The sequence below is a fragment of the Podarcis filfolensis genome (genome assembly GCF_964270895.1).
Source record: "Podarcis filfolensis genome assembly, chromosome: 5".
Lineage (NCBI taxonomy): Eukaryota > Metazoa > Chordata > Lepidosauria > Squamata > Lacertidae > Podarcis > Podarcis filfolensis.
In genome coordinates this window covers 37,871,235-37,890,721 of record NC_139608.1, presented here as the reverse complement: position 1 = coordinate 37,890,721, position 19,487 = coordinate 37,871,235, and the positions used below count along the sequence as shown (strand labels likewise).

The window sequence follows — 19,487 nt, the reverse complement described above, 5'->3', positions numbered from 1 at the left end:
AGAGGAAACTATGGATCTCAGGGATCTTGCATTTAAAGATCATGGAAAACCTGAAATTTTTACTTTGTGTCCTTGCCACACCCATATGTGTTGGCTTTGTTTTCATTTTTAGCTGAGCAATTCGGACATTTAAAGCATCCCCCACACAAAGAATCCTAGGGGGTATAGTTTGTTAAAGGTGGTGAGAATTGGAGCTCTGTTGGGGGTAAACTAGAGTGCCCAGGATTAGGGGAGTGAGAGAGACATGCTTGAAATGTATGCGTGAATTGTGCTGAAATGATGAATTGGTAGAGGATACATGTAAAAATATTGAGAAACCAGAAAGGCCTGTGCCCTCAGCTCATGCTTTTGACCAGAGCCATGATGTGCTGGAGGATTATTATATTATTGTCCAGTCTGCTTGGGTGCCCTTCCTGATAATTCCACTCAGGGTTCAGTCAGTCTCTCCATCTCCTCTGTTCTCCCCTGCCATGTTGTCTCCCTCCTTTCACCACCGTGGGAAATCAGACAGTGCATTTGGCCATTCATGAATGAAAGAGAAATAAAAAACAAACACATCATATTTATAAATGGAGACAGACCGGGCTGGGGGGACTTCCTGTCTGAAGTGACAGGCAATCTGTGGGAATGAACAGTGTTTTCTTTACGACGATATTAATAATTATTTACATAGCTCGGTTAAGCCTGCAAAGGTCTTTATTATTGCTCATTCATGTCCACCAGAACCCTCTGAGCTAAAATCATTACTATGTTCATTAGGCAAGAACCAAGAGCCCTCACAGAGCGGAGCTATAATTTTGAAGACAGATCTTCCAGGCTCATGGCTAACACCCTATTTCCTAGATAACATATTCAGCACTTGAAACATGAACTTCAGCCTATCCACACCAAACATTTAAAACATATTCAACACACATTTAAAGAACGTGATTTTCTCAAAAGAATCCTGGGAATTGTAGTTTCCCATTACACAGAGCTACAATTCCCAGTACTCTTAACAAATTACAGTTCCCAGGATTCTTTGAGGGAACTCATGTGTTTTAGATGTGCATTGGATGTGTTTAAACCATCACAACCTATCTTCCTATACACATAAAAATCTAAGGCTATCATTGTACAAAATGGTTTACTTACAAAACTTTTCAAAGGTTGGGTTCATGTACTTTTCCATAAAGCAGTCAGAAAAATTGCACAGGCAGTAAAACACTGCTTAGTTACAAGAGGTAAAAGTTTCTAAACTATTGGCAGAGAAAAATGCTAGTTCAAACTTTGTTCTGGTCTGAAACAAAAGAGGCTAGTTACAGCCATATGCTGGAACAACCATCTCAGAGCTTCTTACACACTGAAATCCTGATGGAGAGAGACAGATAACAAATGTCTTAAAACACTAATTAAATTCAAATGTGCTAGAATTCTATGAGGCTGGAATCCTACAGCCTTGAGACTGACCTCTAGCAAGACAACATGCTACTGGGTGAAATCGCCATGATGATCATTCCTGCATAGATGTACCAAAAGCAAGTTTGGAAATAAGTGCTCACTCAGAGAAAGTGTCACTTGTTGTATCCTGTTTTTGTGTGTGTTTTAGGAAGTCAGGGAAACAGCAGTCCAGGAGGCAGTACCTGTGTTTCTCTAAGATTCTGAGATGCACCACAATGATGGGTTGTGGTGGACAGCTCAAAGAAAGCAACAACTCAGTATGCAGCAGCTGGGGTGGGGGAGGGGAGAGGAGAAGGCAAAGCCGAGGTTAGGGATCAGAAACAAAACTTCCAATATAATAACATCCTTATATACTCAGAAATATTGAGTTCTGCTCACCTCCATGTCTAAAAGGTTATAGAAGAGCTGCAAATGGTGCTGAAAAGAGCAGCCAAAATGATCAGGGAGTTGGAGCACATTCCCAGTGAGGAACGTTTAAAGCATCTGGGGCCTTTTGCTGTATGTGTGTTGGGGGGGGGGGACTCTTAATTATGTTCTTTTGGCTGTCTCTAGAATCAGTACAGCAGCTGGCAAAATCAATGTAATAGTCTGGGGTGCCTGTTCAGGGCTGGGCCTACCCTAGGAAGAGTGAAACAGCTCCTCAGGCAGCTGATTTTGGGTGTCATGAACAAGTAGCAAATTGTAGGTTATTTAACTTATAGTCATCGATCTTTTTTTTGCTGCCAGGCACATTAAGAAGCATTTGTGCTTCAAGTGCCAAAATAACTTGATTTGCCTTGGGTAATGCGCACCAAAACTTGGAGGAGGGGGATAATTTGCTGTTCTGCCTCCTGCAGCAATAAGTCTTGGGCCTGCCTTGCCTGTCCCTTCCATACCCAAGGAAGGAAGGAAGGTGGCAGAAATGTAGCTGGATAAAACCACCTTCAGTGAGGAGCTTGCTGGGGAAAGCAGATCAGATATTATGAGCTCCCTAGAAAAGGACACACTGCAGTGGGTCTGGAAAGCTTCTCCTTCAGAGTGGGAAAATAGGCAGCAAACTAGGCATGGGATACCTTCGGCTCATGGGGCATCTCTGAGGCCATTTTATGCAAGCCATATCCATCTGACGTCATGGCCATAATCATCTCACACTATCTCATGCCACATAGGTAAAGGTGTGGCTGTTGGAAATAACTGGAAGGGAACCCAAGGATCATCTAATCCAACTGATTCTCTTCCTCAGCTTCCAGCCCCTCCCTCTATTTCTCCAGAATTTCTTTATCGCACAGTAGCAAACCCACAGCGGATCCTATCTTCTGCTTCACTGGGGAGAGCCACACAGCCTCTCCAGATTTTCCAACTCTTCCTCCTCTCCCTGCATCGCATTGTAAATGAGCCTTCTACAGCTTCGTGGGGGAAGGGGAAAGATGGAGCGCCCGATTGCTATTCACTTTTTCATCGTTCTCTCTGGTTGAAGCCCAGACATGCTGGGAGGCTGGAAGCCTCAATGGCGCCCCTCTGGAGGATTCATCTGGGGCAGAAACCCTGGCTAGACACCCCCAACCCACCCACCCAGCTACGGCTCTGCTTCTGGGCATTCTGTAACTTCACATCAGCTGGCTTAATGCCAAGTAGGAGATAAATAAACAAAGGCAGAGCTCTCAGACAGGCAGCTGATGATGGCCAGCTTTTAGCTGATGAAAACCGCATCCATCCTTGTCCAGGTCCTAGTCGTATCCTTGGAGCTTCTTCCACAGCCTGCTTAACTAGATACTCTCATCTAGAAAATCTATATGATGGAACAATATCGTGGCAGAAATGAACACACCTCCGTTCCTGATCCATTTGAAGAACATCGTCTCTTAATGACTGCAGAATCCATCAGAGGATGCAGATGCCAAAGGAGGACCATCTATCACAGTGAATATTATAAAGCAGCTAGAATCTTGTGGCTTAGAAGAGTTTCTGGGAAATGAGGAGTTTCTTGGAATGTAACAGTGACTCACTGAAAGGATTTACCAGCAAGTAGATCCAGGTTGTTAGACATTAACAGAGCCCCATAATGTTGGGCAGTTTGCATACTGGAAATGCATGGCGGCTATTGCTTTCATTGTAACTGTTCTCCCTACTCCTTCTATTTCCTTCCACCAATGTGTCCAAGCCATTGTGCCCTCCAAGGCATTGTGTAGACCCAGTTGCCTAAGCCATAAGAGAGGTTAACTAGCCTTTGAGTGCGTTCAGAAACCAGTACAGCCCAGTAATCCAATTAAGCAGTTTATTCAAAGGATAAAAAGGAAGACGAGAGGGGAAGCAGCCAGTATGCTGCTTGTGATACAAAAATACTGGTCTAAATAATCCTACACTTAATCCAAACTAACACTGCAAGTTTATGCTGAATGGTCACCTCTGACCCTAACAAACTTCAAGAATATGTTGCAGGTTGGGGGAATGAAGAAGGGCAAATGACACACACTGTTTGCAACAGTCCACTTTGGCGGGCTTGATTGACAGCTGGTGATACTCCACCAATCACAAGCCAGTCATATTCACCAGGTAGAGGGTTGACAGGTTTTGCGAGTTGGGAGATGGCTATCAGGGCTGCCATATGTCCGGATTTCCCTGGATATTACTGGGATTTCAAAGGTGGAATTTCCGAAAAGCGGTACTTTGTCCTCGATCTTAGGCAAGTAAATCGGAAAAAAGCTCAACAACTTTCGGGGTGTCCTGGTTTTTACTTTTTGAAATATGGCAACCCTAATAGCTATCTCAGTGTTGGTTATCAGTGAAGTCCCCACACTCCACCTGTTGCTGTGTATTTGGGAACACTGCAGCAAGGATATGCCTGACTCACTCAGGCAGAATGGAGGGTGAGTGATTAGAGCTTTTCTCCACAGCTGGTTTGCTAATCAGTGAAGAACACCCCTCCTCATTCTTTTCCACCCATAGTGTTTATCATCCCCGTAACAGTCATCTTTTTCAAACAAAGGCAATAATTATCCACAAATTTACAATTGTTCCTTGTCAGTTACTCCATTCTTTGTTTCACCTTGGTCATACACTCATGGCCTCACCATGCCAGCTGCAAAATCTCTTATTGTTTGTTGGATGCTTCTGAAAACCTGATGCGAGACATTTTGACCATATTTGCATAATTCCACCAATGTTTTTTGAAATATACTCAGAGTCACAAAGTGATTTCATGCTCTTTATTCAGCTCATAGTGGTGAGGAGGAATGAATGAAAGTCCCCTCAAAGCATCTGCTTTAAATACATTATTTACACAATGGGCTGCACATGATTGGCTAATTCCGGAATTCTACTGTAAGCCAATCAGGTTGTGGATTCACTTCTATCTGGAGCATGATTGGGTGGTTCCTGCCAACCAATCATACTGCTGCATTGTTCTAGGACCAATCAGACTGCTGCATTCTGAATCATTTTGTTCTAGGACCAATCAGACTGCTGCCTTTTGGATCCTATTGTTCTAGGACCAATCAGACTGCTGCAGTTTGGATCCTATTCAACTCAGTACATAACATTTTTCTAGTCTTTCTTCAAAGAGCATGAGCAAAAAAAGAAAGAAAGATATGCTTTGCTGGTTTAAGGTGTGCTCAGGATGCACACTGTGAAAATAAAAGTTCTCCAAGTGCAGGTCCCTGGTTGTTGACAAAGGGCCAGCCTCTGTGTGCCCTTAAATTGTGGTTCTAAAAATGCAAATAGCATCAGGGTGGGGGGCTGGAAATTATTGGGATTACAGTATGAAGGGGGGACTTAACCCTTTCCTCCTATGTTACATTCCTAAGGAATATTCCTCCTCTGAAGTTGGTATTTGCTATACAGGGAAATCTCACATTAACACCTAAGGTCATTGGTCATAGCATAGCATCTAATGTATAACATAGCTCCACCAATGAAACACAATTCACATGTATCAAGATGCACAGCATGGGTGGGTGTCACGATGACTATAGAACCATGAGCACATAAGGGGCAGCTGGGTGTCAGGGAACTTTTGTGGAAAGGGCACTTTGCAAAAAGCAGGTATGGGGAAATTGTGGCCTTCCAGATGTTGAACTACAACGCTCTGAATCTCTGACCCCTGGCTATGCTGGTGGGGACTGATAGAAGCTGGAGTACCACAGCCACAGGTCCCCCATACTTGGCAAAAAGAAGCACAAGTAGACAAGGAGAACAATGAAGAGCAGATTATCGACATTAGTGTGTCCTTAGGTGTCTTGCGGTACTCCAATCACACGCACACATAGGAACTTGTTCCATCCCAGCAGCTATAATGGAGGCTAACAAGGACTGCGGATGCCAGGGGGTGTACCAGTGAGAGTGAGACCATACCTTACAGCAAAATTCCTGAATATCCACAGGGTTTAGGATTGTAGTCGTTCTCGGGAAAACTCAAATCTCTCAGTGGCCACTGGGTCCTGGGATAGTGTACTGATGTGCTGTGTAGCAGCAAATAAGCATAACAGCCCAGAAGGATGTCAAGCATTCTGGTGGGGATCTGCCTCTTTTCCTGCCTCTGTGTGTTGCCACTACTCCCACAAACACCAGGAAAGGCCTTAAGCAGAAGAGTAGGTGGGCACTGGGGGGAACTCATGAGGAGAGTACTTGAGGATTGGTGTGGGAGGACGAAAGCTGGGAATTTTTCTTCAGCGCAAATTTTAACCCAAAGTGGAAAATAATTTCAGGGTGTTAAAAGCTCAGCTCTTGTTTGAATTTGATCAGCAACCCTTGTGAAAAATATTCAGTGCATCTCTTGCCTTAGCCCTTATCCCCTCCTGAGTCCTCATGGAACTCAATTTTTCACAATTGAATTTTGTCCATTGCTTTTATCCTGACAATATTCTGTTTATTTTCTTTCCATGCCTGTTATTAAGCCCTCCTGTTTCACAGGGCACTTTCAGATTTTCAGTATTTTCAGGTGGGATTCAATCACCTATCAGCAAATCCAGTTTGTGCAATTAAAGTTGTTTTGGAGGACTTGTGTAACAAATCTGCTTCTTCAGTGGATTGAAATTTTGATATAACATTGTCTAAACTCCTCACAAGCAAATCAAAATGAATGTCCTAACTTCTCTAAGAACTAATTAAGATGAATGCTCAGTATTCCAGGTCACCTGGAAAATGCCCACAGTTCTTCAAAAAACCAAACATACACAACAAAAATAAACTTTTAAAAACCATTGTGAATTCTGCACCGACTGAAATCTTATGCCTTTCCAAAAATTTCCCAGGGGGGCTGTTAAATAGCTTTTGGAAGACAGTCTTCAAAACAAGTTAGCTAACATGTTCTTTTCAGGCTTTTATATATACTTCAAGATGATGGCACCATCGTGTGGTCATTTTAATTTTCTTTCTTTTTTACTGTTAATACTGTAATGGACAAAATAATCTCTGTTGTTACAATCACTATTTTAACCTCATATAACAAAGTAGATATTATTCCAACAGACACATCTTCTTGTGATCCAGATGTAAATATGGAAGGGGACACCATGGTGTAACTGCAATGGCTGAATTCCATTTCTCTCCAACACGCTTTGCCATATGAAAACTGGGTTTTGCTGCTCAGTTTATTGTTGCTTTGACACCCCCCCAAAAAAAAACACTATAGGAATCTCTGTCTCTCCACACACACAAGGAGACACCTGTTTAAATTCCCCTACAATAATGCTTCTAGTGCTTTGGTTGCCTTATTCCAGCATAATGCTTATATCAGGGTCCCGGACAATTGAAATGGCAGGCACCACCAGCAATAGTTGCTGCTAGACTGACCTCTCTGTCTGCTGCTGAGCCTACCACTCTCAAAGATCAGTTAAGGATGGGGAGCTGAAGAAAGGAGGAGATGGGGCCCACCATGCCACGACAAAAGGTAAGGTAAAAGGTAAAGGACCTGTCAAGTCCAGTCAAAGGTGACTATGGGGTGTGGCACTCATCTCGCTTCAGGCTGAGGGATCTGGTGTTTGTCTACAGGCAGCTTTCCAGGTCACGTGCAATGGAACACCGTGATGGAAGCCAGAGCGCACGGAAACGCCGTTTACCTTCCCGCCACAGTGGTACCCATTTATCTAATTGCACTGGTGTGCTTTCGAAGTGCTAGGTTGGTAGAAGCTGGGACAGAGCAACAGGAGCTCACCCCGTTGCACGGATTTGAACCGCTGACATTCTAATTGGCAAGCCCAAGAGACTCAAGTGGTTTAGACCACAGCGTCACCCACATTCATGCCAGGATAAAGGACCCACCTAGGTGGTGGGATGCTAAAACTCCCCACCTGGAATTGGCACCAGCACCATGCAGTATATTTTTTTCTTTTATTTAACAACTACCCTATAGAAGAGTACTGGTGACCTCAACAGCTTGCTTAATTTTTAATTGGTCCTAATACTCATATCATGCAACTATTGCTGTTTGGATATTTCCTCCCCAATGGACCAACAAGGCTGATTACTTTAATCAACGATGATTAAAACCAGAGCAGCACAAAAGCTGCTGTCTGACAGAGCTTACCCTGGGTAAAAGACATATAAATGGGACGAGGGGGACTAGTGATCTGGGATAGAGCTCAAGCTTTGCACAGGAGGCAGTGAGGACCACCAACTAGGATGACTTTCAGAGGATTGGCTGAATTAACGGAGGACAAGTCAAGCCTATCAATGGCTATTAGTCACGATGAGGGCTATGGAGGAGGCTCCTTTTACCCTCGTGCAGAAAGTCTGTAGTTTGGTCCCTGGCACCCCTACCCCGTGTCCCCCCCCTTAAAATGGATTAGGGAAATGTGATGAGAAAGACTCCTCACTGCTTTATGATCTTGGAGTGCAAGCCTTGCCACGTGCTTTGCGTGCCCAAAGTCCCTTGTGTGTCTCCAAGGAGGTAGGGCTGGGAAAGAAAGACTCCTCTCTAAATCCTTGAAGAGTCACTGAGCTAGACGGATCAACGAGGGGGAGACTTGGCGCAAGGCAGCTTCCATCCCGTGCAATCATAAAGCTGTGTAAACCTCCTAAGTCACTCAATTCGATGGCGCGGCGGGCTTCTGCTCCTCTTTTCCGCGCGCGAGAGGACAGGGCGCCTCGCAGAAATACCGGTACAGTAATCTGAACAGGGAACGCCTGAACTCCCAACGGCTGCTATCGCTGCTGCTGCTGCGGCCTTGATGAGGGGCGCCAAAGAGCCTTGTGGAGAGATGGAGAGCGCGCGCGGTTGGGCGGCACCTAGAAAGCGCTTTGCCAGAGTAGCATTCGTCCTTCGGCGCGGTTGTGATGGTTACGGCTTCCTTGCGGGAGCGCGCGTTCCCTCGGCCCCACCTTTCGGGGGGAGCTGCCCAGTTGTCCCGCCCAGCGCGCGCTCCCGCCCCGTCAGTGAGGAGGGCGCGGGTGGAGAACGGCCTGTGCGCGGGAGCGCGACTGAGCGTGTGTCACGGCGGGTGTGGGTGTGTTTGTTTCCTGTTGAGCTCGGAGAACTGAGGAGAAAGAAGCGCAGTGAAAGCAGAAAAGTGTGTGTGTGAGTGTGAGAGAGAGAGTGTTTCCTGGCGCCAGAAGAAGAGGGAGCCTGGCTTTGCGGGGCGCCTTCTCCGCCATGGGCCACCACTGCCTCCGAGCCTCTCCGCGGCCCCTGCTCCTGCTCTGCGTCCCGCTGCTCTTCGCTGTCGCCCGCGGAGCCCCCACGCCCGGGCCCGGGGAGCAAGCAGGTGAGAGACCTCGGCCCTGGCGCCTCTCGGGGGCAGGGAGTTGTGGGCGGCCGAGGCAGCCGCGGTAGTTTCCCTCGGCAGCCCCGGGCCCGCTCCTTTTCCCGCCCCTCGCCGCTTTTAAACGCCGATTGCGCGGCTCTCCGGTGTGGACGTGCCCTTCGTGGCCCCCGAAGGGCCCGTGCGTCCTTTCTCCTCTCCCCTTTCCAAAACGGCGACTCGTTTCCGACGAGGGCTTGCTGTGATTTGTTTTATTTTGTTAGCTTTATTGCCCTCTGTGACGCGTTGCCGGGGATCCGAAGTGTTTTCCTGAAAGTTTGTTTTTATGGGCGCGTATGCACGATACCTGGAAAGCCCGTTCGAAACGCAGCGATGGGAATGCGCGGGGGCAAACCCTATAAACTATGGGCGTAGCCAAGGGGGGGCACCTGCCTCCCCAGTCAAGTACTGTAAAGGATTGAAAATACTTAACTGAGGTTATGACCCCCCCCAACATGAAGCCTGCCCCCCATGTTAAAATACTTAACTGACCAGATACCTAGGTCCCGTTCCTCCCCCCCAAAGTCATGGTTATGCCTATGCCCTATAACCTAAGGGCTGCAATGTGAAAGGGTCCTCAGCAATATTGCAGATTGGCTGCCCACCTCACCCCAAAATGTATCTTGAATCCAAGCATCATCATTATTATTTTAAAAAAATAGAGATGGAAAACTTATCTTAAAAAGGGGCTTTTTCTCACATGAAAGGGGATTCCTCCTACCACATATTCCTGCTTCAGAACTACAGTGGTACCTCTGGTTACATACGCTTCAGGTTACATACACTTCAGGTTACAGACTCTGCTAACCCAGAAATAGTACCTCAGGTTAAGAACTTTGCTTCAGGATGAGAACAGAAATCATGCTCCGGCGGCGGGAGGCCCCATTAGCTAAAGTGGTCCTTCAGGTTAAGAACAGTTTCAGGTTAAGAACGGACCTCTGGAACGAATTAAGTACTTAACCCGAGGTACCACTGTAATTTTTTACACACATGCAAGTTTGATTGCCTAAGATTTATGAAAACTGGTGACAGCTCTAAAAAACTGTACTGAATTTACCGGCTTGAGAAAGCACTGGTGTAATCAGTGTCTGGTCTCTGTTCTTGTTCGTTTGCATTCCTTAAGTTGGAACTGAAGCATTAGATTTACCGTAAGTGAGTAAGGTTGGTTTCTTTAGTCTCTGAATTTGAGGCTGAGTTCATTTGTTCAGTGAGCTAATGTTATGTGTTTGCCAGGCAATAAATAGTTGTAGCAAAACTCCTGATATCCAGCCATGTGATACAGATTAGTTGCTCCTTAGCACACTTTGATCACTTGATTGTATAAAGAGTGCTGTTGGTTAATGTGGGAACTTCAGATCTCTGGAGAAACTGCAAGTCCAAAGTTGGCTGTTGTAGTTCATTCTGGGCTATTCCTTGTGTGGTCTTGGGACAACAGGGATGCCATTTCTGAATTTCATGATGTGGCTAATTGCTGAATGCAAAAAAGTTTGTTTAGGGTTGAAAACAGTGGGGTTTACCCTTATAAGCATGAATGGCATTGTTATGGTGCTTGTAAGAAGCACCATGCCATATGCTTTGCATGCAGAAGGTTCAGTCCCCTGTCATCCCAAGTTAGAAAGCTCATATGGTTAATGTCTAACTTAGTACAGTGGTACCTCGGGTTAAGTACTTAATTCATTCCGGAGGTCCATACTTAACCTGAAACTGTTCTTAACCTGAAGCATCACGTTAGCTAATGGGGCCTCCTGCTGCTGCCGCGCCGCCGGAGCACGATTTCTGTTCTCAACCTGAAGCAAAGTTCTTAACCTGAAGCACTATTTCTGGGTTAGCGGAGTATGTAACCTGAAGCGTATGTAACCTGAGGTACCACTGTATAAGTTATCCTATATTTCTGGTGTCAGTTTTCACTTGAGTAAAATACATGATAGGATATGGCTATAGCGTTGCTTTCATAGTTTACCTCAGTCACCTTCATTGACTAGTTCATTTGAACTGTGTGTGGGCATAGGGGCATTTCACTTCCTTTAACCCAGATGTTTCCTTGGCCAGCATTTGCAACTGAGTTGACAACATTGTACAGATGCTGGAAACCAAGATGAGTGCCCTGTTGCTAAACCACTTCCTTGTAATTGAGCTAAACCAGGCTGTGTCATGTGCTCAGGGTTGTTCTAGAAGACACTTGCTTAGAACTTTATTCTGTAAAGTTGATTGCTAAACATGACCTCATTAATCAACTGCACAATTGTACTGACACTAATGTCGAATCTTAATTGCATCATATTACACCTACTTTGTGTACCTACCTGAGAGCAGTTCAGCACAGCATATATATACAAGTAAATAATAGCCATACAGTAGTTTAGAAGTTTCCTCTTTGCCTGAATTTTAATGTCTAAGAAATGATTGTTGCAAATTATGGGAATGAATTTTGGACTGTTTTAATTTTCTGTCCTAAAATAGGAAGTAAATGTTTACAACCATAAGCAACTTGGCTTAGATTCCTGGCATCAGGGAATCCCACAAACTTCTACTAGTAGAGTTCAGCCTTATTTTTTAAAATAGCAAAATATATTATGGGAGAAAACTGCAATAGTGAGTGACTAACTTAATGCAGGGGTTGGGTGGCGCTGTGGTGTAAACCAACGAGCCTTGGGCTTGCCGATTGGAAGGTCGGCGATTCAAATCCCCGCAACTGGGTGAGCTCCCGTTGTTCGGTCCCAGCTCCTGCCAACCTAGCAGTTCGAAAGCATGTCAAAGTGCAAGTAGATAAATAGGTACTGCTCCGGTGGGAAGGTAAACAGCGTTTCCGTGCGCTGCTCTGGTTTTGCCAGAAGCGGCTTAGTCATGCTGGCTACATGACCTGGAAAAACTGTCTGCGGACAAACACTGGCTCCCTCGGCCAGTAAAGTGAGATGAGCACCACAACCCCAGAGTTGTTCGTGACTGGACTTAACTGTCAGGGGTCCTTTACCTTTAACTTAATGCATTGTCAATTATAAACTAACATATCATTCCTCTACTCTCTCACAATAGGCTGCCAACAGTACACAAACAAAACATGTGAGGAATGCCTGAAAAATGTCACGGTAAGTAGTATACAATTGCAGAATGCATATTGTAACTTGAAATTGTCTATGAGCCTGCTGTGTGCTGTGATGTTAAAGGCCAGCCCAACCCAAAACTGTTCAGGCACTCAAGAGTTCATCCACAGGGTTATGCCGTCAACCAAAGGTGAACGGTTCCAGAAACCCTGCAAATGCAATCTTGGTAGTCAAGATAACCCCAGTTAATTGGTAGTTGTAACCATGAGCTCATATATGTTCATATTCACTTGCTTTGATATAGGCCAATTGGCTTGCTTTGATTTTATCCTTATCTGTGGGCTTGGGGTGCTGGGCTCTGAGCCCAGAAAAGGGGAACTATCTGTAAGATTTGGTTATTTGCCATTTATGCCCTCATCTGGTCAGGTGAAGTGCTGGAAAGTGCTGGCCAAAGTGACGTATGCTGTTTTGGGTATAAAGAATGTATAAACATTTGCTTGGGCCATCTCCTTGCTCCAGTGTCCTTCCCGCATCTGTAAAGGCTGGGAGACCTGGCAGGCTGACTTGTTGAAAGACTACACCTCTCTTTTAATAAAGCATTAGAAGTGATTGCTCTGGTGCTTTTGACATCCTCCTTAGGTATCCCTGCACCAAACTACTCCCAAGAGCCCTCCTTTGGGCTGGTGGATCAGGACTGGGGCTCAGCAAATACAATAAAAGGAATAATTCTGCATGTGCAGTAAGAATGAATGCATCAAATTGTTTCTATTTTTAATGGGGAAGCCTCTTCCAGAATACAAGCTTTGTGTATGCACAGGGAGCTGTTGGATTAGCACAGGGGTGAGGAATCCTATTACCGTTGCTCACGCTGGCAGGGGCTGATGGGGTTTGTAGTCCAACATCTGGAGGGCCATAAGTTCGCCACCCCTGGCTCAGATGCTCCTGCACTACACAATCTACTCTACACACACTCAATAGGATGGTCAGTGATACAGAATCAAGCTTGTTGTGCAAAAATTATCAAATCTTGCTTTCTCAAGTAAGTTTATAACATCCTTTTTCTTTCTATAGAGACCAGTATAATATTACATAAAGCCAAATCATCCTGGGATGAATAGATATGAGGCATAGGCACCACTCTTCATTATACAGTATACTTCAAATAAATTAATTAACTAATCCCCTTCCTCAACAGATTTAAGTTGCAAGCCTGTGATCTCTTACTTGCAAATTGTATTGTGAAATCCCTCTTCCAATTCTTGAGAAATGTTTCTCAATCAGTTGCTAGTTCGTCCAACTAAAAAGAAATCACTGTTAGTTGACAATAAGTGCAGATTCATGTTTAGGCAAGAAAAGAGGGGTCTTTAAGTACAAAAATTTGAGAGCCAGCATCTTTGAGTTATGTATGAACTGGAGATACCTGAGAAACATCCAATGAGTATTTTGATCTATAATTTACCAGATGTTGCTTCTGAGCAACTTCTCTATGACCTGGACTTGAGCAGGGGTTTTATACAAGTCTCATTGTACTGAAGCATCCAGATCTTGATTTTTCTTGCAGTTGTCTGGCTTTTCATATTGGGAAAATGCAGGAAGACTTATTGCATTCAAGTCCTATTGAAAATTTAGTCAAAATAGTTTTTAAGGATAGCAGAATTTGCTGCCAGTTTTGGACAAATGCACTATTAGTTTATAGAACTTATTTGGACTCCCCTGCCATTCCCTATAGAACTGATGAGGAACCATTTTCAGTCAAAAAGCTGCATTCCCTTCTGGGCAATTACTAAGGGACTACATGCCAGTGTGGGCAGGGCTAGAGGCAGAAGTGTGTATTTTACCTTTGTACAGTAGGTTTGCTTCTACACACATTCATGCATCACTTTCTGTTCACACTTCAGGCAAGCAGGAAATATTATTGAAGTTCCAAGGACACATTCCAGCCAGGCAAAAATATTCGAGAGCCAGCTAAGAGAACAGTGGAGGGCTGCATTTGGTGTCCAAGCCTGAGGTTCCCCATCTGTGCCTTATAAGCATTAAAAAATTGTACTAATCACCCAGCAAACAGATTAAGCAAAAATGGCATCTAAATATGAACATGAGGGCTTAATTTGGGAGGGGTGTGTGTTGTTGTTGTGGCTATTTGGCTGCACAGTCCTTTAATATGCCAGATGCATTGTTTAGAAAGCACTGCAACTATGGAGGCCCTAGAGGTGCACAGTGTATAATTCTGAGGCTTGGAAAAACCGCTTCCAATTTGCTGCCTCTTTCTGTAAGAGTCTGAATCTAATGTTAGTCCTTGACCTCTAGGTGCTTTTGACAGGGTACCCTTTGGGTTCACTTGTGCTGATCATAAGAACGGTCTTCCTTGATCACTACAACTTTCTGCTTCTATCTGTGGCCACTTTATACAGTTCATTTACTGATCTATTATAGTTCCCGGTTTCCACATAGGAAGATTTTTATTTGGTACTAATCCCATGCATATGTAACAGCCAACTACATATTTTAATGTGGCTGGGATTGTTTTTGTGTGTAGACATGTTAAATGTGATCACGTGTTTAACACAATGAGTAGTTTGTCTCTGCTGAATTAAGGGAAGCTTGCTTCAAGTACAAAGGATTGCAGTTCTAGACGAAACAAGTTTTTATGACCTTTTAAAATGACCTACATTTGATGCTTTTTTAGATGGGATTACTTGGCAATACAAAACTCAAGAGGACCTAGTGCTTCAGTAGTGCAGTGTTGGGACTAAGGTTGAAGCAGTGCTTTTGAATTCTTGGCAGTGCCCTCTAGTCAAAAAGATTACATAGAAGCAATATTGATAATGTTGGCATACAGTTGTGTTCCTTTCACTATCTTTGGGCAACACCCAGCTAGTTCATTCTCAGAATAGACTGGTTGAAATCAGTGGCTTGAAGTTACTTAAGTCAACATATTTCAGTGGGTCTCCTCTAAGTATGGATATTGCCCTTCAACTTTATCCTACTCAGCTGTTTTGTTTGTTTGTTTATTGGCTTGTTGTATTTTCCACCTCTTCTTTTTCTAGTGTTTATGGTGCAGCAGCAGCAAACAATGCCTGGAATATCCTGTTCGAAATATCCTCCCTCCCAGTTCACTTTGCCAGTTGAGTAAGGCCCGCTGGGGTGTCTGTTGGGGTAAGTAACTTCCAGGAATACTGCATGTGTGTCATTGGCATTGCAATTTTCTCTATAAACAATTCCTGGATGGCTTCTTGGATGCAATAAATATTCCTCTTCTCAGTAACTTTCTTTAATATTATTTAGGGTATTATAAGTAAACGTATCAGAAGTTTGCAGTCTCCTTGCAACATGGGCAGATCAAGTTACTACAGCTTACAAGTTGATAGAAAGGAGTGGAACTCCTTTTACTTGCTACTAGCAGCAAAATGTTCCGGGAGATTATTTTACAGGCAGATATTTTTTTTTTCTGGTTTAAACAGCAAATCATTACTGCAGCAAGATCATGGGGATTCTTTCTAGTTACGTTCCTATATCACAGCAAAGATATTAGCATTTTTAGTGGTTAGTTAGGTGTTATTAGGTTAAGCAGAGTATGATGATATCCCAGTGTTTTGGTAATTAAAAGGTAAGCAACTTCTGAACATGAAGATTCCATTATGCATTTTGTGGTCAATAGTTTTGGATAGTAAATGCAACTAATCCTTAAAAAAGAAAATTTAAAGCTATCGTGGTAGCAGAAGGCTCAGCGTTATAGATGTCCTATAGAGGACATTGCCCATGCAATGGCTCATTTGTATGAAGCTGCTGCACTGAGTTTGTCCTCCATGCTTTAACTGGGCAAGTTTGCAGTGATTTGTGTAGAATAACTTTAATTTTGAATTAAATGACGTAGGCCTATTTTAAATTCAGGGTTTGTTTTTTGGCAAATGGCTCACTCACTACTTTTCTTGTGTTATATTTCAGTGAATTTTGAAGCTCTCATAATTACAATGTCCGTGGTGGGAGGAATAATCCTTATTGCTCTTTGTGTTTGTTGCTGTTGTTGCTGCAGGAAAAAAAAGAGCAGAAAGCAAGTATCTGAACATGTTCTTATTTTTATATACCGTAAATACCAGTAATATACTTACCTTAATGACACCCCTCAAGTTATGGCATACCTAATCATATATGTCCTAAATGCTCTTGTTTTGTGCAGACCTGATAAGGAGGATGAGAAAGTTGCCAGAGAGAGAGAGCAGAGAAGAGTAAGACAGGAAGAAAGGTAAGTTGCTGTCAACCTACAGATGTTGTCAGGCCTGCTGCGACCTTCCCTTTTGATGTTAAGACCAGATGTTTGCAGAAAACATCTGGAGTAACTGGCAGTTGCAGGTGCTTTTTCTACATTATTCCTCTGCTGTAATACTTAACGTGTTGGCCTTGGAGGACTCCAGTGTTTATAAGCATCTGGAATTATATTGTAACCTGCTTGAAGGTCCTATTGATGAAAAGCACTTTAAAGATTCTATTGGTCAAAAGACAGGGTATAAAATTAATCTTGAATGTAGGTAGTTGGGAGCTGTCTTCTCACTAACATAATTTCCTTCCTACATAGGAGAAAAAAATGTATACAAAATTATTCTAAATTGCAAACATCCCATGACATGTTATATTTCTTGCAGGAGAGCAGAGATGAAATCAAGGCATGATGAAATCCGGAAAAAATATGGTAAGTGCCAATGGCTAGCTGTCAAATGCATAAGATGCTTCATCTTAGTGTGCTATATATCAGCATGTGATAGTTACCACTTCAACTCATTACCTGAAGGAATGGTGTCCCAAAGTTTTTGACTGGCCTTGGTAACCAAGCCAAAAAAACCCTGATTGCCAGCAATCTCTCTCTCCCATCTGTTGCACCTCCACACAGATGTCCGGAAATAAACCCTGCTCCCTAAGTAAGGGTACAAAACTGACTGGAGTTTATGTTCTCTAAGCGTATCATTTAACTGATTTTGCTTAAACGGTAATTTGGGTGTTGATAATTCTGATAAGCTGTCGTCAGCTTTTCCTTATTATTAGATCAGTACCCCTGAGACAAGAAACAATCAGTTCTGGGTTAAGCCAAAATGTTATAAAACATAATTTATTGTATTATAACTCTTTAAAATACTTGTCCAAAAACATGTTGCAAGAAAGGAGTTGTTGGGGTTTTTTTTAACCAAATGCCACATTGTGTGGAATATTTGGATAGGCAAACTATTGAGAAATGCAGTTCACTAGACTTTGATCCTGTCCCCTACTTTCACGAATACTGGCAACCACTTTTCATCACCTCCCTCGGCTACTTCCTTTTCATATTTGCCCCTCACCAATATCTTTGATCTCTGTGTTCTAACCAGATGTTATTTTTTTCCAGGTTTGTTTAAAGAAGAGAACCCATATGCCAAATTTGAAAACAACTAAGATTTCTTTTGAAAAGCCAAAGTAAGCTCTGCCAGTGCTGTCTATAGAATGTGTAGTACAGCTGCTAAAAGATCCAGTAAATTAGATGCCTTAATTGCAAATGGAAAATTGGTCTTAATAGAAGACAGCTGTTAATAAGCAGCAAGATAAACGAACAAGCCAAACATACCTCTGAAAACCAGATGGCCTAGCAGGCTGGAGATGTTAGATTTTTCTTCTTTCTGTCCTGCAGGTGTCTGTGCTCTTACATAGTATAGCATAACCTTTGTTTGCTGGTCAAATCTTGGAACAAATTTGTTCATGAAGTGGAGAGGGACAGTGCACATTTCTTCTTGTCAATCTTTTCTATGGTCAACAAATTATAGCTGTTTTTAATTGAAGGGTAGGAGTTGGGTGGTCATATCAAAAAACTAGGTGGGTAGGCTATGTGAAAGGAACATAAGCTTTAATTGTGCCACTAGCAAAAAGTGCCTAAATTGATCTTTAAAAACATTTTGTTTGCAGCACAGATGTTTTTATAGTGTGATTGTGAAGGTTTGCACTTTTATATATTAATACTACTTTTTCTTCTGGACTACGTATGCGTGTTCCTTCTGTTCCTTTGCGTCTTTTAAATCACTTCAACTACAGAAATAGTTAGACTGATTTATGTTAGTAACAGTGTGATACGAATGCTTTACTGGTGCTGATTAAATGGCTGCTTGTATTGGAATTTTAAAGGCTCTTCTTATATTTAAGAACTTTGTACTGCTTGTAATTATCTGAAGCAATGTATAATCTTGGAAAGAATGTCCTTAGTAACCAAATCAGAAGAATGAAAAGGTTCCTTTTTTGAAGTAAAGAACCATAATGCAGCCTTGGGGTTGCCTAGAGTAAGGCCTGCCAATAAAATATTTGGCTTGATGCAATAGCCTGTTTTTCTTCAGGCTGTTCTACGTCAAGAGTCCTATGCACTGGAGTTTCTTTATGAAGACAGATTAATAAGGAAAGTAACTTCTTAATGTTTACTGTCAAGTGGAAGAGTGGATTAAAACAAAACCGTGAAATAATGATTTGGAGGACTGGCTACACTTGGAATGTATAAAGTTTGTTTCCAAGGAAACTTTAAACACTACATTTGCCTGGAGTGAAATAGCACCTAGATCATAAACACAGAACTTGTGGAAAATGTGGAATGATATTGTCATTTCCCCCAACCCAAAATTGAAAGCATTAGATAGTATAGAGAAATTAAATGTCTAATTTTCATGCCCACACTCTTCTAAAAACACACGTACATATGGAGGTATATTAGATACTGATTCCATTGTAATCTTAAACTTTTTATATATGTTGTCAAAGTCACAAACACATATAATACTTTCTATTCATTTAAATATCTTTACTCTTCTGTTGACATCTTAAAAACAAGTTGAAATTTGCCGACAATGCGTAGTAAATTCCAGAAATACAGGATATTGTTTTATAAAAACTTTCATACAATTATTTTGCCATATTAACAAGTAAAATGAATTAATTACTGTAGCAAAATTTGTAATTATTTACTTAATAAAATATATATTTAATATCTTACATCTCTTGGCATTCAATCTTTCTGTTGCCCTCTTAAGCAAATATAAATAATAGGGAATTATTGTACCACATACAATCTCCTTTTTCTGAAGAATATGAGTACGAGTGGGGAGGGATGTCAGCATCTGAAGAAAGTGTTTTTTAGTGACAGAATCACAAATTTGAAAACTAAAAATGCTTAAGGCTTATACTGACTGGTGTGTGTGTGTGTGTGTGTGTGTGTGTGTGATCTCTCCTCAAAGAGAGGGTATGGCTGGCTGGAACTCTGAACAGGCTCCACACTGCAATGTTTTGTGGC

General features: G+C 42.7%; 1 protein-coding gene and 1 long non-coding RNA gene across 2 annotated transcripts; one reads left to right on the top strand and one right to left on the bottom strand.

Annotated features, from left to right (window-relative positions):
* Window positions 1-376: 376 nt before the first annotated feature.
* LOC310763176 lies at window positions 377-5,842 on the bottom strand. The gene is made up of 4 exons (XR_014548528.1): window positions 5,770-5,842; window positions 3,248-3,331; window positions 1,450-1,708; window positions 377-484 (listed from the first exon to the last, which is right to left on the bottom strand). It is a non-coding gene; the product is annotated as an uncharacterized lncRNA (long non-coding RNA).
* PTTG1IP (PTTG1 interacting protein) lies at window positions 5,447-19,189 on the top strand. The gene is made up of 7 exons (XM_083614986.1): window positions 5,447-9,119; window positions 12,189-12,241; window positions 15,244-15,352; window positions 16,142-16,247; window positions 16,374-16,439; window positions 16,837-16,883; window positions 17,571-19,189. The coding sequence occupies exons 1-7, from the start codon at window positions 9,008-9,010 to the stop codon at window positions 17,615-17,617; spliced, it is 540 nt and encodes a 179-aa protein (XP_083471112.1). The 5' UTR covers window positions 5,447-9,007; the 3' UTR covers window positions 17,618-19,189.
* Window positions 19,190-19,487: the final 298 nt, after the last annotated feature.

What these genes read in the sequence shown, in the direction of transcription:
- PTTG1IP (XM_083614986.1), top strand. Translation starts at nt 9,008, where the DNA reads ATGGGCCACCACTGCCTCCGAGCCTCTCCGCGGCCCCTGCTCCTGCTC. An exon ending in AATGCCTGAAAAATGTCACG is followed by an intron (nt 12,242 to 15,243) that starts GTAAGTAGTATA and finishes TTCTTTTTCTAG; the next exon opens with TGTTTATGGTGCAGCAGCAG. An exon ending in AGGAAAAAAAAGAGCAGAAA is followed by an intron (nt 16,248 to 16,373) that starts GCAAGTATCTGA and finishes TGTTTTGTGCAG; the next exon opens with ACCTGATAAGGAGGATGAGA.